We start from the raw sequence: 14,653 nt of genomic DNA, 5'->3' as shown, positions 1-14,653 counted from the left end.
TTGACTTACTACATTGTGGCGGAGTGTCAGCCAGGTTGTATGGGTGAGGGGAGAAAGGTGGCAGGGAGCAGTGGAGAGGGCTGGGGGAGGGTGGCTGATGGCTAGCTGGAAGAGGCAGCAGGGAGTACACATTGGTCCAGTAATTCACTCTTTTTTTTTCTTCAATTAATGATAGCAACAGCTACAGTAGCAATATATAAACTGTTCTCCACCCAGGAGATTCTTTCTTGGAGTGTCATTTTAAAACTAATGCTCACTACCTTTAATGATACTGACTAAGAGAAGCTTGATGTGTTTCATGAAACTGACTTTAGAGACAGCTATCATGTTCTGAGAGGCCTTGATTTTTACATATAATGAGTTTCCAAAATCAGTGTATGTAATGCAAGGCAGTGACTTACTGTATGAAAGCCAGTGTATTTACTTTCTGCTTACATTGCAGGGCAGTAATAATAAATTATCCCTATACATTAATTGTTGCAGCTGGTGGAAATGTAGATGTTTATACACAGAATGCTCATTTAACATTGAACAAGAAGCAGTGGTTACAAACATTTGCTCAAGATCGTTTAAGTGTGAGCTGAAGCCTTATCGGTGCTTAAATTTCATTCCAGATAGAAGCTGCACTTGGAGACCTAACTCGTCTTACTGGCCAATACCAGTCTGTTTCATCGAGAACAAATTCACTTCATCAAGTGAGTGAGCAACTTTTGGCTGACCAGGTGCGTTATCATCTTCAAGAGAACTGGCTTTCAAGTCAATAATGTCATTAAATAGTACTTTCATTTGTTAATTCTCTTATATATTGACATTAAGTATGGCATTTAAGTTCATTAAAAAATCTTAATTGGTGTAAAATTACAGAACAGGGTGTACCCAATGTTACAAATGTTGCCAGTAACAGGGCCAAAGCCCGCATCTCGTGGTCGTGCGGTAGCGTTCTCGCTTCCCACGCCCGGGTTCGATTCCCGGCGGGGTCAGGGATTTTCTCTGCCTCGTGATGGCTGGGTGTTGTGTGCTGTCCTTAGGTTAGTTAGGTTTAAGTAGTTCTAAGTTCTAGGGGACTGATGACCATAGATGTTAAGTCCCATAGTGCTCAGAGCCATTTGAACCATTTTTGAACAGGGCCAAAGGTTTCAGATCACTTCCTTTTACTTTATCTGTGGTGTACTGTGTTAGATCTTTTAGAAGCTATGAAGTCCTGTGAATTTGAGAGAACTACTTCATTATTTTCATTTCATTTTTTTCTGACAGTGTTTCTAGAATGTGTGTTTAATGGCTTTTTGTTCTCCATTTAGGTGAAATTGAATGGACTTTATGAAGAAGTGAACAAGAGGTTGCAGTATTTCACATCTGTTGACAGCCTTTCCAGCCGACTGGCATCACCGACATTGTCAGTAGCGAGTGACGCTTTTGTAGATATTTTAAATCGTCTGGATGAGTGCATAGAGTACATGACTGTTCATGTAAGTATACTCTTCCTGTAAGACAGTTCAAGCTTTCAGTTAGCATTATAAATATTATATGTATTCCTTCCCATGCATTTGTTTTGACTGCTGAGTGAAGAAGACAGTTTTGGAATGTGTGTAAGACTAGTCCAAATGTAACAATTTGATTGGTCAAAACTCTGTGCGCATCATGGAGACGCATCCATTATATGTGAACCAAACATCTGAGTTAGAATTGGAGATGTTAGCAAATTTGCTCGACTCTGTGAGCATAAATCACATCTGCACAGACAAATTGTAGTGTGTTGGCAGAGATCATTGCAAATCTGGCATGCATAATGACTTTGAGTCTGCCTTTTGTTTTGTCTAGTCTTTCTCTTCTAAAGTGGCTTGTAAGAGTGAGTTCATTGCTTACATTTCTTGAAATACACATTTGTGGAAACTTAAGAGCAGTAAATACAGTGATCGGGTTACGAATGCAGCTACTTATAATTTTAAAGGTCTGTAATGGGTTGTTGGTAGATTTCAGTCAAAGACCCCTCATAGACCAGCCCTAGAAATTATCAAAATATAAGGAGTTCTAAACATGTGTAAAAATGTAAAACAATTACTTGTAACCTGTCACAGTGTACGTATTACACAATTGATGATGTAGTTTACTTCGTGAAGTACATATTCAGAGCAGTATATTTTAATTTTTTAGCTATTATTTCACTCAGTGCTTGGTTGGATATTGCTATTGTAAATTCTACACTTGCCTAACTTCTTCCTATTGCAACAAATTGTAATATTGTTATCTGACACTCATGTGATGAAATTACTTTCCTACTACAAGTATTTTGCTATTATGTGAAGAGTTAAAAGCACCAATAGATAATTTCATGACTTCTAACCTGGCCACCTTCAGTTATTTGATGCTGATTGGTAAACCAATCTACATTGTCAGATAATAATATTGTGAATGTTTGCAGATGAAAGATACCGTGAATGTGGGAAGCACTTGGAAAAAATTGACAGATCTTTGTATCAAGGTGGTGAAAAAGCTTTCTCCTTATCTCAGGTGGTTGTTGTTGTTGTTGTTGGTTTTTTTTTCCAGTAGCATTTCTTTATACATCATTTGTTTAGGGAAGGATTCATTGCAGCAAGAGATAAGTTCATTATTTAGTATATGTTGATAAATAAATAAATTGAAATTTGACTTGATAATGAGCTGTCATAAATTAAATTATTCAGGTGTTCTCTTTCAATTACCTTCAGTTTTTTTTTCACAACATTCAAATATTGCTAACATTTTCTACTTCCAAAAATTTCATCTTTTTCGTAACATATGATCATGACCTAAGCATCTTGTCTGCCTGGAGTGCAGAATGGAACTGCTGTGAAAAAATTACATATAGCAAAGAGCATACAATAAGTGCTCTTTAGTATTTCAACATTTCAATTTTTACTGAATTTACTTTCATTCAAAAATATTACATTAATATGGTCCCTATAAGTTATTATTTTTCTTCTTACAGTCATATTGTTTTGATATAAATAAAATTAAATGTCCAAGCCATGATTTTGAAGTGGGTGGTGCTTATGCCATCTATCTTCCATGTAGCTTATGAAAATACTGGAATGTAAATTACATAGTATTACTGAAAGTGACCAGTTAAATTACTTCTGTTATTTATAAAAATGGTATTTCATTTTCAACTACAAGTAAAGTATACAATGGAGAACCAATTTCTGAATAATGTTATTGTGGTCTTTGGTCCGAAGAATGTTTTGATGCAGCTCTCCACGCAACTGTCCTGTGCAAGTTTCATTATCTCCTAATAACTACTGCAGCTCACATTCTTCTGAATCTGCTTACGGTTTTCATCTCTTGGTCTCTATGATTTTTACCTCCCACACTTCCCTCCAATACTGAACTGGTGATCCCTTGATGTCCCAAAATGTGTTCCCTCAATCAGCCCATTCTTCTAGTCAGGTTGTGCCACAAATTTCTTCTCTCCCCAATTATATTCAGTACCTCCTCATTAGTTAGATGATCCACCCACCTAATCTTCAGAGTTCTTCTGTAGCACCACATTTCAAAAGCTTCTATTCTTTTCTTGTCTACACTATTAGCAGTCCATGTTTAGTTTCCATGCACTCCGTTTTCAGGCCACGAGTGGCCTACCGGGACCATCCGACCGCCGTGTCCTCCTCAGAGGAGGATGCGGATAGGAGGGGCGTGGGGTCAGTACACCGCTCTCCCAGCCGTTATGATGGTATTCTTGACCGAAGCCGCTACTATTCGGTCAAGTAGCTCCTCAATTGATATCACAAGACTGAGTGCACCCCGAAAAATGGCAACAGCGCATGGCGGTGGGATGGTCACCCATCCAAGTGCCTGCCACGCCCAACAGTGCTTAACTTCGGTGATCTCACGGGAACCGGTGTATCCACTGCGGCAAGGCCGTTGCCTTGAGTTTCCATACAGTGTTAAAATTCATACAGATACTTTCAGAAAGGACCTTCTAACACTTAAATCAATATTCGATGTTAACAAACTTTTCCTCTTCAGAAAAAACACTTTTCTGGTCATTGCCAGTCTACATTTTATATCCTCTGTACTTTGGCCATTGTCAGTTATTTTCTGCCCAAATAACAAAATTCATCTTATGATGAAACAAGCTGGGATTTTTTACTTCCTCTCTTGTTTTGCCATCTGCCTCCTTAAAATTCATTTTTTAGTATCTGGCTAACTACCATTAACATATGAGTGTAATCTGCATTTCCATAAAAGAGAAAGGTTGGCCCTCAGTTTTAAAGAATATAACACCAGATCTAATTTTGTGCTTAGTTTTATGCATGTAATTGATTTTCTAATTTATTTTGACTATTCCTAGTTAGTATCTTTTGTTATAGGTGAAATCAGTAATCGTTTTGTAACTTAAATTCTGTTGTTGATTTATAAACAAATATAAATTCAGTACTAAATTTAAACATTTGGAGGTTCAACTAATAGTATTCTTAAAGGATCTATTTGAAAACATGTTAGCAAAGCCAGCCCTTAATTAATTCCAAAGTAATTAATAGTTTTGTCAAAAGTGTTGTTTGCATAACAAGATTTGTTAATTTCATGATTTAAACAAATGATTCGGCCTAAGTCTTGTAGTAGAAGAAACTGTTAAAGAACCAAGTTTTCGATGTATTCAGTTAATTTAATGAGTTAAGTTTCAGTTGTAATTTCTGTAAATTTAACTTCAAACAATGTATAGTTTCAGTATCTACTATTGTGAGGATATATAAAGGCCCGGTTTTTGGTCACGAGACAGTCAATCCACGGCTGAGTTTCAGATGAGGAACCTGTATTGGTTAGATCAACAACATTGCTCCTGTGAAATAAATGTAACACAATTAGGCCGTGTGTTAAAACAATGACAGTGTCTGATCCTTACATACCTTCTTATTCTCCAAGAACTGTGTGGTTAGGTTTTTACTGCCCGTAGATGTTCAGTAGTAAACTATAGTAGTATGTGGATGTTCACCTGCGAACTATTAGTGAGACTTACCAAAAATTAAACAATAGTGCACTGGCCATATTAAATGTGTATATGGAGGATTGTGAACAGTGAAAGTAAACAACTGTGAAATGCAAATGTGCACCTGTCGGCTACATCATTTAAAGTAGTCCGTGTTTGACTTCCACCCCCCATTTTTCAGTCAGTATAGCAACGCAATACGTTGACACAGAGGACAGCAAACGAAGAAATAAAGCAGGCAAACGTCTTCATCTACTACTTCAGGTGTCTTGAGTCCTTCCCCGTTAGTGATGAATGCATGGAAAAGAGAGAAAACATTACTTGCATCACCCCTTGTATCCCTGCTTTCTAACTGATTAAAAGTTAAATTAACTACATCTTCTGGGTTATCTTCTCCTCCCTCCCAGTTTCGGTTTTCACTATTTGCTTTGTCACATGTGATAGTTTTGTGTCACTAAAAATAGATAAATAAAATAGATTTCCTATTCACATTTTTTTTCCACTCGACTTACTTTATTATGTTAGCACTATTGCTGCCATTCAAAAAATGTTTCCAAATACTTTGTTTTACAATGTGTGGAAACCATGGCATGCAGATCAGGTTATGGGTCAACTGTGGCAACAAGGTTGTGCATAGTCAGCTGTTGGTGGCTTCCACACACGTTGTCCCCAGTTTCTCATTCCTTGTCTTTCTGTGAGCATCCTTGGTGCACCTGAAACTTGAAATTAGTATCAGCAATGTAGCCTGACTTATTTCGAATCTCAGCTCCTCTACCAGTTTGTAATGTTACACCATTTCAAAATCTGCTGAAATGTGAAAGAATTTGTCACTGTTTGTGACAACACCCAATATTGTGAACAGTTAGTCAGATGGGGGTGAAAATTCAACAAAGTACAACTATTTATCTTCTTCTTTTTCTTTTTTGCTGCAACAGCTGATCCTCGTAGATAATCTGGAATTCTTCCAATATAGACTTTACATGTGAAATGTATAATAATCAAGTTTACAGTTGCACTGTTTTAAATAATACTGTTTATTATCACATTATTTGGGCAGATGACAAACATAGATTCCCCTCAAAATCTTTCGTAAGACTGACCTGCTGGCTACAGTATTCTGCCAGTATTTATAGTAAACAGTATAATGGGTTAATTGTTATAAACAAGCTTTTAAGTGAGTTACAATCAAATATTTTACATTGAGTTGACAATTTGGACGGTAAAATGCTTCTAATTTACAGTTACATGTTTTTAAATACAAAGGTCACAGTAATTTTTGTTTTCGTAGTGAAATAAAAGATGTTCAATTAAACAATAATTCACATATTTCTTTGCTCACAGCCAAACTAGTGAATAAAAAGAGTTCCCAGCATATACTGAGGGATCAAATTAGATACAGAATTTTGTATTATAGGCAGAACTTATGCCTCTGGCATGGTTATCAGAAAGTTAGATTTGTTTACATTGCCTAATAATAGTCTGACCACGAATTGTACAGTTTTAACATACAGTAGAGCGTCGATTATCTGAAGTAATTGGGGGACATGGGTGTTCGGAAAACTGGTTTGTTCGGATAATCGAACTGTACATGTTTATTTGCCAAAAATAAGTTTCGTCAGTATTGTAAACGTTTTCGAGTACATAATCTTCTTCCCTTAATACGTCCCTTAGTTTGACTTTGAAAGAATTAGCCGACAGTTTTTCTCGCTGTATTGGAAGATCACAAATGCCACGTCTTGACTTCAAGTGTTTTAACCAGCCCGTGCTCACTTTAAAGTTCGAAGGCCCTCCAAGTTTTTTGTTGAACTGCATTGCCTTCTCACACAGAATGGGACCTGAGATAGGTTCTCCTTCCAATCTCTCTTGTGTAAACCACTTGTAAACAGCATCGTCTAGATCTGTATTAGTGGCGAGTTTCATAGTTTTATGGCTTGTTGATCCATCAGTAGAATTAAGCATAGCTATAAAATTTGCTATGCTCGTCTTTTGTTTTTTTATATCCGTAATTGTTGACTTCCCCACCTTGTACTCATTGGATAAAGTGGTTGCAGATTCACCTTCTTCTAATCTTTTCATAATCTCGTACTTGTCCCTCATAGAAAGGACAATACGTTTACGTCTAAGCATTTTGTATCGTCAAGTTCACTTCTTCACTCAGCAGCACACAAGTGGTCGTTACAGAGAACAGAAGGTGACTGTTTGCACCGTGAGAAGCTCTTCTTGGGGGCGCGCAATCCTTCAAACTGCGCGGAGCAACACGCCTCAACTCTAAGTTGGCGCAGCTGTTGCTGTGAACAGCTTTGATACTGCCGCTACTTCTACTGCCCGTGCCAAGCCGACAGAAGTGTGCTGATTGTTGAAACACAGCGACTGGCGGCTTGGCCGGTCAGCAGCGCCTTGTAAAGGCCCCATTAGAAGCAATGTCCCGCCAGCGGTGGCCCAGTGCGGCGACTACTGTGGGGAAACTTGGTTTGGGAGTGAGGGGGATGATGGACGGTAGGGTGGGAGACTAACAGGTGCGAGCGAGTACACAGTTCGGTTAAGCGGTCGTTCGGATAATCGACGCTCTACTGTATTAACATGTTTCTGCAGCTTTCAGCATATGAAAAGGTTCAAGAACATTTAATAGAAATACATTTGGACTAGTATTACATTGAAATAGGAATGCAGTAATGTTTGATAAATTACATTGCATCACTCATTGTTCGTGAATGTTTTTGCAAATTACAAAAGAGCCAGATAATCTTATTCATTCCTACCAATGTCAGCACTAGATTTCAGTACAAAGGACAGTATTACATGGTTATTATTTCCACAGTATTTCCTAAGGTGATTTTTACTCATGTTTTACAGTTTTGTATTTGTGACTTCAGATATAGTTGAAATCAGCTGTTACACTTTAGTAGGCAGAAGGTATATTCTGGCAACATACAATATCCTGTGGCTGTGAATGTTCACTGCAACATGATAATCGTGACCTTGGCACCTGTTTCACCACACTTGCCATTTGGATTCTTCCCCCAGACAAGTTTATCACAACTCAGCAGGTGCGAACTGGCACTACATGTCCTTGGTTCTCACCACCCACCTGGCCTGTATTTACGTTAATTTCTTCGGTCTTAACATTTCTTCACAGTAACTATTCCTTTAGTTTTATACATATTTCATTTCTTGACCTGTCTGTTTTTCATCGTCCCTCTGCCACCTCTATCACATGTAATGCACTTAGCATTTTGTTCTTACTAATTCATAAATGGTGTTTTAGAAGTAATCTCTGCCTTGTGTATTACCCTATCTTGCATCTTAAGCTCTTAGGGTTTCAAATCTTGTCCAGTGCAGTCCCCGAGATTAGTCTTTCCTTCTCATGTCATCCAGTTAGTCTCCCTTGATCTCGGGTTCTGGGTGACTTTTCCGAACTCTACCCCTTTTCTTAAACCTCTCCAGTCCTTTTGTTTCACCCTTCTTCCTTCCACTTCAACCCTTCTGCCAGAAGGTGCCATTGGCTCCGAAAGCTTGCATACATAATACCTTTTTTTATAAGTGTATTCTCCTGCCGCTGCATGGTGAGGAGATGGTTTTTCTCTCTCCAATTATGTTTTCACAAATTGATTATTTTCATCGATGTATTTCCTTCCTTCAGTATTGGTGTGACCTATGGAACTTTGCAGTCCTTAGGTACAGATCTTTCATCGAGCAAATGGTTGTATATGATTGCTAATATGGGATTATTGTATTGGCACGCTCTGAAAGGAATCTAATTGGCCTACAGTCTGGACCAGAAGACTTGTCTCTATTAAGTGATCTGAGTTGCGTCATTACACCCACGATATATACTTCTAAGTTACTCATGTGGGCAGCAGTTCTTAATTTTAATTCTGGAATATTTACTTCACCATCTTTGGTAAATGAATTTTGGAAAACTGTGTTTTGTAATCCTGTTGTAGTGGCACTGTGATCAGTAACATTCCCGTTGCTGTCACACTGTGAAGGTATTGATTGATTGGCTGTCAGTGCAGCTGAGAGGAAACAAATGACTGTTCTTAACTGTCACACACTAGCTCTAATGACCTCTGAAGATGGTGTTCTGCCCTAATTTTCACATAAAGAAATAGCAATGTTGTACAGGAGCATGGTATTATTGGGGAAGTAGGGGGAGCGAGTAATTTTGATTAGGATAAAATTGATAATTTGACATTATGTACCGGTATACTGATAGTACAGATATTTGCAGTCAAGTATAATCTTGTATAATGTGAAAAATCTACATATGATCATGTGAAGGAGGTGTAATGCAAGGTGGTCACCTTTCATGTCATCAAATAAAACAATGAATGATTAATATTTGTTAACAATGTGTTGATATGTTTTGAAACTTTGACAGATGATTGGTTTATTGAAAACCTGCCCATTTTTATTGCATTATTGTACTCTGATTTCATTTTAATAAATTATTCCTGAAATGAGTTCATCCAAATATTTGCTCTCTTCATAAATATGGTTAAAAAATTTACTGGTTCGATAAACCAAAATTTTAATCTCTAATTCAAAAGTAGAATTTAATTGATGTGAGAAAGAGGTATGTTCCAGATTCAAACAACCTTGACACATGGCTAAAGCTCTGTAAATTTCTTTGTTTCAGATTAAATGGAAGGAATCTAACACATATCTTGTTAAATATAAGCACTGTTTATCCAGAGCAATTGCGCTGATGCGTTCATATGTGATTGATGCATTCCAACATGCCACTCAGCAAGTTCTGGCTCCAAGAGCTGTTGGTGGTAATCAGACAGAACAGCTAGAGAGAGATACTTCATTTGCTTTGTGTTATGGTAAATTTCAAGCATCAGCGCCTAAAGTCAAGCAAGTGATAATCCAAATTGAGGAAAGAGTTGCAAGAAATCAAGAGTAAGTTATTTTGTTGTATGTATTAACCTTGAAATACTGCCCCCCCCCCTCTTTTTTTTTTTTTTTAAACAGTCTGATTAAATATTTTGATTTTTAAAAATCTCTTTGGATTGCAGGTCATTGATTTTCTGTAGACAAGCTGTATATTGCTAACTACAGATCTCAGTTAGCTGTTTTATTTCTGCTCTCTCTTTTTATTCGTTGTTGATAAGAGGATACCACTGATTATGTATTTGTCCTGTGCAGTTCACAAGTCAAGGAAAAAGGAGTCATTTCATGTTCATTTTGATGATACATGTGTTTTATGAATAAAGGGTGTCCCACTCAAACCTCGTTGATTTTAAGGACCCAGGAGAGAAAAACCACAGTAGTTACAAAAATGAAAAATGCACCACATTGCAGAGCATATCAAAGAATTTATATTCCCACGCCAGAAGTGCCAAGTATCATCGCCAGAGCGCAGCATGGTCACATGAAGTGTGAATGACGACTACACAGCAGCGCACACAAGCAGTAGTGTGGTTTGCAGAAACAAAATCAGCGATTACTGTGCAAAGAAATTATCGTTGTGTGTATGAATCTCATCCACCTGATGTTAAAACAATTAAGCAATGGTATAGGAAGTTTCTGGCAACAGGAAGTGTTCTGAAACATCCAGGCAGTGCATGTTATGGAGTTTCAGAAGAGGCAGTGGAGGGCATCAGACAAACGTTTCTTAGGAGCCCACGTAAATCAGTTCATCAAGCATCTAGGGAACTTGATGTACCTTGATCAACTTTGCATCATGTAGTTCACCAGTGTCTTCATATGTGTGCTTACAAAGTGCAAATTCTGCAGCAACTTACATCAAACAACAAGATACACCAACAACAATTTGCTGCGGATATGCTGCAGCATGTTGATATGGATTCCAGCTTCCTGGATAGATGTTTATTCTCAGATAAGGCAGCCTTTCATCTATCAGGAAGGGATAGTAGGCATAATGCTTGGATTTGTGGTTCGCAAAATCCGCATGTTGTCATTGAACATGTTCGTGATAGCCCTAAACTAAACGTCTGGTGCGGGCTAATGCATGACAGGATTGTTGAACCCTTCTTCTTTGCGGAACAAACAGTGAATGGGTCAGTGTACCTGGACATATTGGAGCAGTTTGTGTATCCTCAGGTACAAGACTTGCAACCCAACATTGTTTTTTAACTCCGACGCATTGGTCAACGGCTGTTTGCAAGTTCCTGGATAGGAAATTTCCCAATCATTGGATCGGACGTGGAGGACCCGTTGCCTGGCCACCACGTTCACCCAACATATACCACTTGATTTGTTCATTTGGGGATTCGTGAAGGACCGCTTGTATGAGACCAAAGTGGACGATATGCCTACATTGCCATATTGTATCACTAATGAGATTCCAACAACAACAGAGGAAATGTTACAAAGAACTTGGCAAGAAATGGAAAATAGTATTCTTCGTGCTACAGATGGTTTACATGTAGGGGTGTATTGATGATAAATAAATAATTTCTTTAGATGCTCTACAATGTGGTGCATTTTTCATTGTCGTATACACTGGGACCCCCCCCCCCCCCCCTCCTCCTCCTCCTCCTCCTCCTGTGTCTTTGAAATCAGGGAAGTTTGAGTGGGACACACTGTAAATTTTTTTTTTCTGGCTTTACAGACTATTGATACTTTGAGGTTTTTCCTTGCAGAGATCAAGAAAATTATTTCAACTAAAAAAAAGTTTCCCCATAGGGCATTATATCTAATACATCTAACAGTATCTTAGTTACCTGTCCATTAGTAAAAATGATAAAGTTGGTCCTCAGTAAGCATTATTGATCATAAAATGAAGGAATACTTGAAAGGGACAACCTGTCTGAGTATTCAGTGTGTAGGAGTTATCTACTTCCACTTTTCTCTCCTCATCCCTATGACAGGAGCGGCCCTCACCAAATCTGGGGTCTGAGTGACCTGTTGCTCCTTCCTAGCCATATCCCCCCCCCGAGGAAGGAACTAGTAGTTCCAAGAAATAGGACAGTTTTTTTACTTCCATGTATGCCTATCAACAGTACTTAGAAATTTGATTAAAACAACAGTCGAGATTAAAGCCATCCTCAGATTTTTTAGAACCTGCAAGATAGGAACAGCAGAGTTACAAACAGTACTACTACATGTGGCGTTAAAAGAAATCAGAGAAATGCTGTAGCGTTTACCTATATGGCTGGAGCTGGCGACTACTTGGTTCGTCACATGATACCAGAATCATACACTGGGGCCAAGCTGTGGAGCCATAGTGGGCAAATTTTCACGCTGACTGTGAACAATCAATGGCATACGCTTCACAAGAACTGAAATGTCACTGCTGGATGAAATTTGTAAAGTAAGTTCTCGTAAGCCAAGTACGAGTACGGTACATAAGAAGTTAAAATATTATAAACCATGAGACTTCTCTATACGAACCATGTATAGAAAGTGTACAATGCCTGATGCAATAATATGTGCTAAGTCATGTCATCCAAACAAATATAAGAGCTTTCTTCTGTTCAGATGTTGAATAGAATGAATAAGCTACCACACTCAGCAGATCAAAAACAAAGAGAAAAAATTTCTATTCTCAAATAAATTGCTACAGCTGATGGTTAAGGTACTAAAATTGTCTCAGCTGTTTAACTGAGAGAATTGTATATGATTTTGTACACAGTGTATTACATTTCAGGCTAAAATATTCAAAAAGAAATTACTTTATTTCTGTTGTTACAATCGATATGTACTAACTCTGTATGTACAGTTAAGATTACTTTTCATTTAGAAACATTTGAAATTATGAAATATCTGGCACACTTAAAATTCCTGTTACTAATTGTGCAATCAGACAATATTTATTATGTTTACTTCTGGATTCATTTATGAAATAATGGTATAAATTAATAGGAAGTCATTCATCAGAAAAGTTGTAAACTCTTTGGAATATTGTTAGTACAACAGAATGAGTTGTTAGTGGGTATGCATCAGATGTTTTCGGATGTGTTTTTGTGTTCGGCAATAACAACGTAATTTTCAGTTTTGAATGGAATTTGTAAAGACAGTGTGATATAGAAAAATATGAAAGAATAAAAATCATTATAAAAACAAGCAATTCTTCAGTACTTATCTCATCAATTGGAACCATGAGAACATAGGATATCAAAAAATTTCAGCTTCAAGAATCAGCCCCTAGACATGAAGAACTGGAGCCACCTATGAGAAAAGAAGATAAGTATAAAAGTTTATTGTATATCTTACTCCTCTTGAAGCTTATTAAAAGTTTTGCTTGAAGTCAGTGACAATCAGCAAGTGATGTGAGGGAGGAGTAGATTACATTGTCTACATGGGAACTGCATCAGATAGGATAAAAAGGTTGTTAAAAAATACTGACCTAACATTAGCTTTCTCTACCACAAACATACTTGCAAAAAGCTGAAACATACTATTGGAAATTCAAAATATTGATTCTCATGATTTGGGATGTATAAATTAACATATAAGAATTGCCACAAGGTATGTATTGGACAGACTGGTAGGAGTTTCCAGACAAGATTCAAAGAGCATATGGAGGGTACAGCCTGCAGTAAATCTGCATTTGGACGACACCTAACGAGTAATAACCATTCAGAATGTGATATAGAACATGATATGCAAATCCTACATACTGTCCAAAAACGCATCTTGTTCGATACCTTGGCAGAACTTGATGAGATTTTCATTCACAAAAAGAAAGGGGCCCATCCCTTCTTAATGAACACACAGAATTATGAGATAAAGCACGTTTTGATCTTTTCCAGAATATCATTTGAACACAAGGATGCTGCATTTCCTCTTTTAATTTGCGATTTTTGCCTTGTATCCTGTCTTATCTTTGTTTTATGAAAATGAATTACATTACCACTATTTATTTTCTCTCACGTGTATATTAGCACTACTTTGTTACGAACTAGCTTTTTATCTCACATAGTTTTCATTTTATGGTGTACTTTGGGACCTGCTAGGTTAATAAGTACTGATGCTCATCTATGTTTTAACATGTTATCTTTCCATTTCTGTAAATTAATTGGATAACATTAATGTATCCATATAGTTTTAAGACCTGTATAGCCTTTTACCATCAGATTACTAACGATACGATGTTGTATATGTATTGAAGTTTCTAGAAGCCCATACCATGGAAGCATCCACACACAGGTGCCATTTTGTCACCATGACGCTTTGACAACAGCAGATGCTCTAGTGGTTAATGTGTCACTGTATTTGGTGCTGGAGGATACTAAGTAACATTTATATAACATTTGTAATTACAGACCAATATTCTTAGGTTTGCCGTAGAATCCTTGAACATATTCTCAGTTCGATAATAATGAACTTTCTTGGGACTGAGAGTCCTGTGTCCACAAATCAGCATGGTTTTAGAAAGAAACATTCGTGCGAAACTCAGCTTGCCCTTTTCACACGTGATATACTGTGAACTACAGATGAGGACAACAGACAGATTACATATTTCTAGATTTCCAGAAAGCATTTGACATAGTGCCCATTGCAGGCTGTTAACGAAGGTACGAGCGCATGGAATATGTTCACAGATATGTGAGTGGCTCGAAGACTTTTTACGTAGTAGAACCCAGTAGGCTGCCATCGATGGCGAGTGTTCATCGGAGACAAGGGTATCGTCAAAAGTGCCCCCAGGGAAGTGTGATAGGACCACAGTTGTTCTCTGTATAGTATATACATAAATGATTTAACAGACAGGGTGGGCAG

The 14,653-nt window shown here is 37.6% G+C and overlaps 1 protein-coding gene and 1 pseudogene across 1 annotated transcript in view; one reads left to right on the top strand and one right to left on the bottom strand.

The window, feature by feature from the left end:
• Positions 1–14,653, top strand: part of LOC124619126 (conserved oligomeric Golgi complex subunit 3) — a 108,177-nt gene that overhangs the window by 23,832 nt on the left and 69,692 nt on the right. Inside the window, exons 4-6 of the mRNA XM_047145403.1 lie at positions 615–722; positions 1,299–1,466; positions 9,603–9,868. Coding sequence (XP_047001359.1) covers positions 615–722; positions 1,299–1,466; positions 9,603–9,868 — 542 coding nt within the window. The remainder of the gene's footprint in view (positions 1–614; positions 723–1,298; positions 1,467–9,602; positions 9,869–14,653) is intronic.
• LOC124561712 lies at positions 3,786–3,902 on the bottom strand (annotated as a pseudogene).

The sequence above is a fragment of the Schistocerca americana genome, chromosome 1 (assembly GCF_021461395.2).
Source record: "Schistocerca americana isolate TAMUIC-IGC-003095 chromosome 1, iqSchAmer2.1, whole genome shotgun sequence".
NCBI lineage: Eukaryota > Metazoa > Arthropoda > Insecta > Orthoptera > Acrididae > Schistocerca > Schistocerca americana.
Note: the sequence above shows the minus strand (reverse complement) of the source record. Positions and strands in the feature narration are given on the sequence as shown.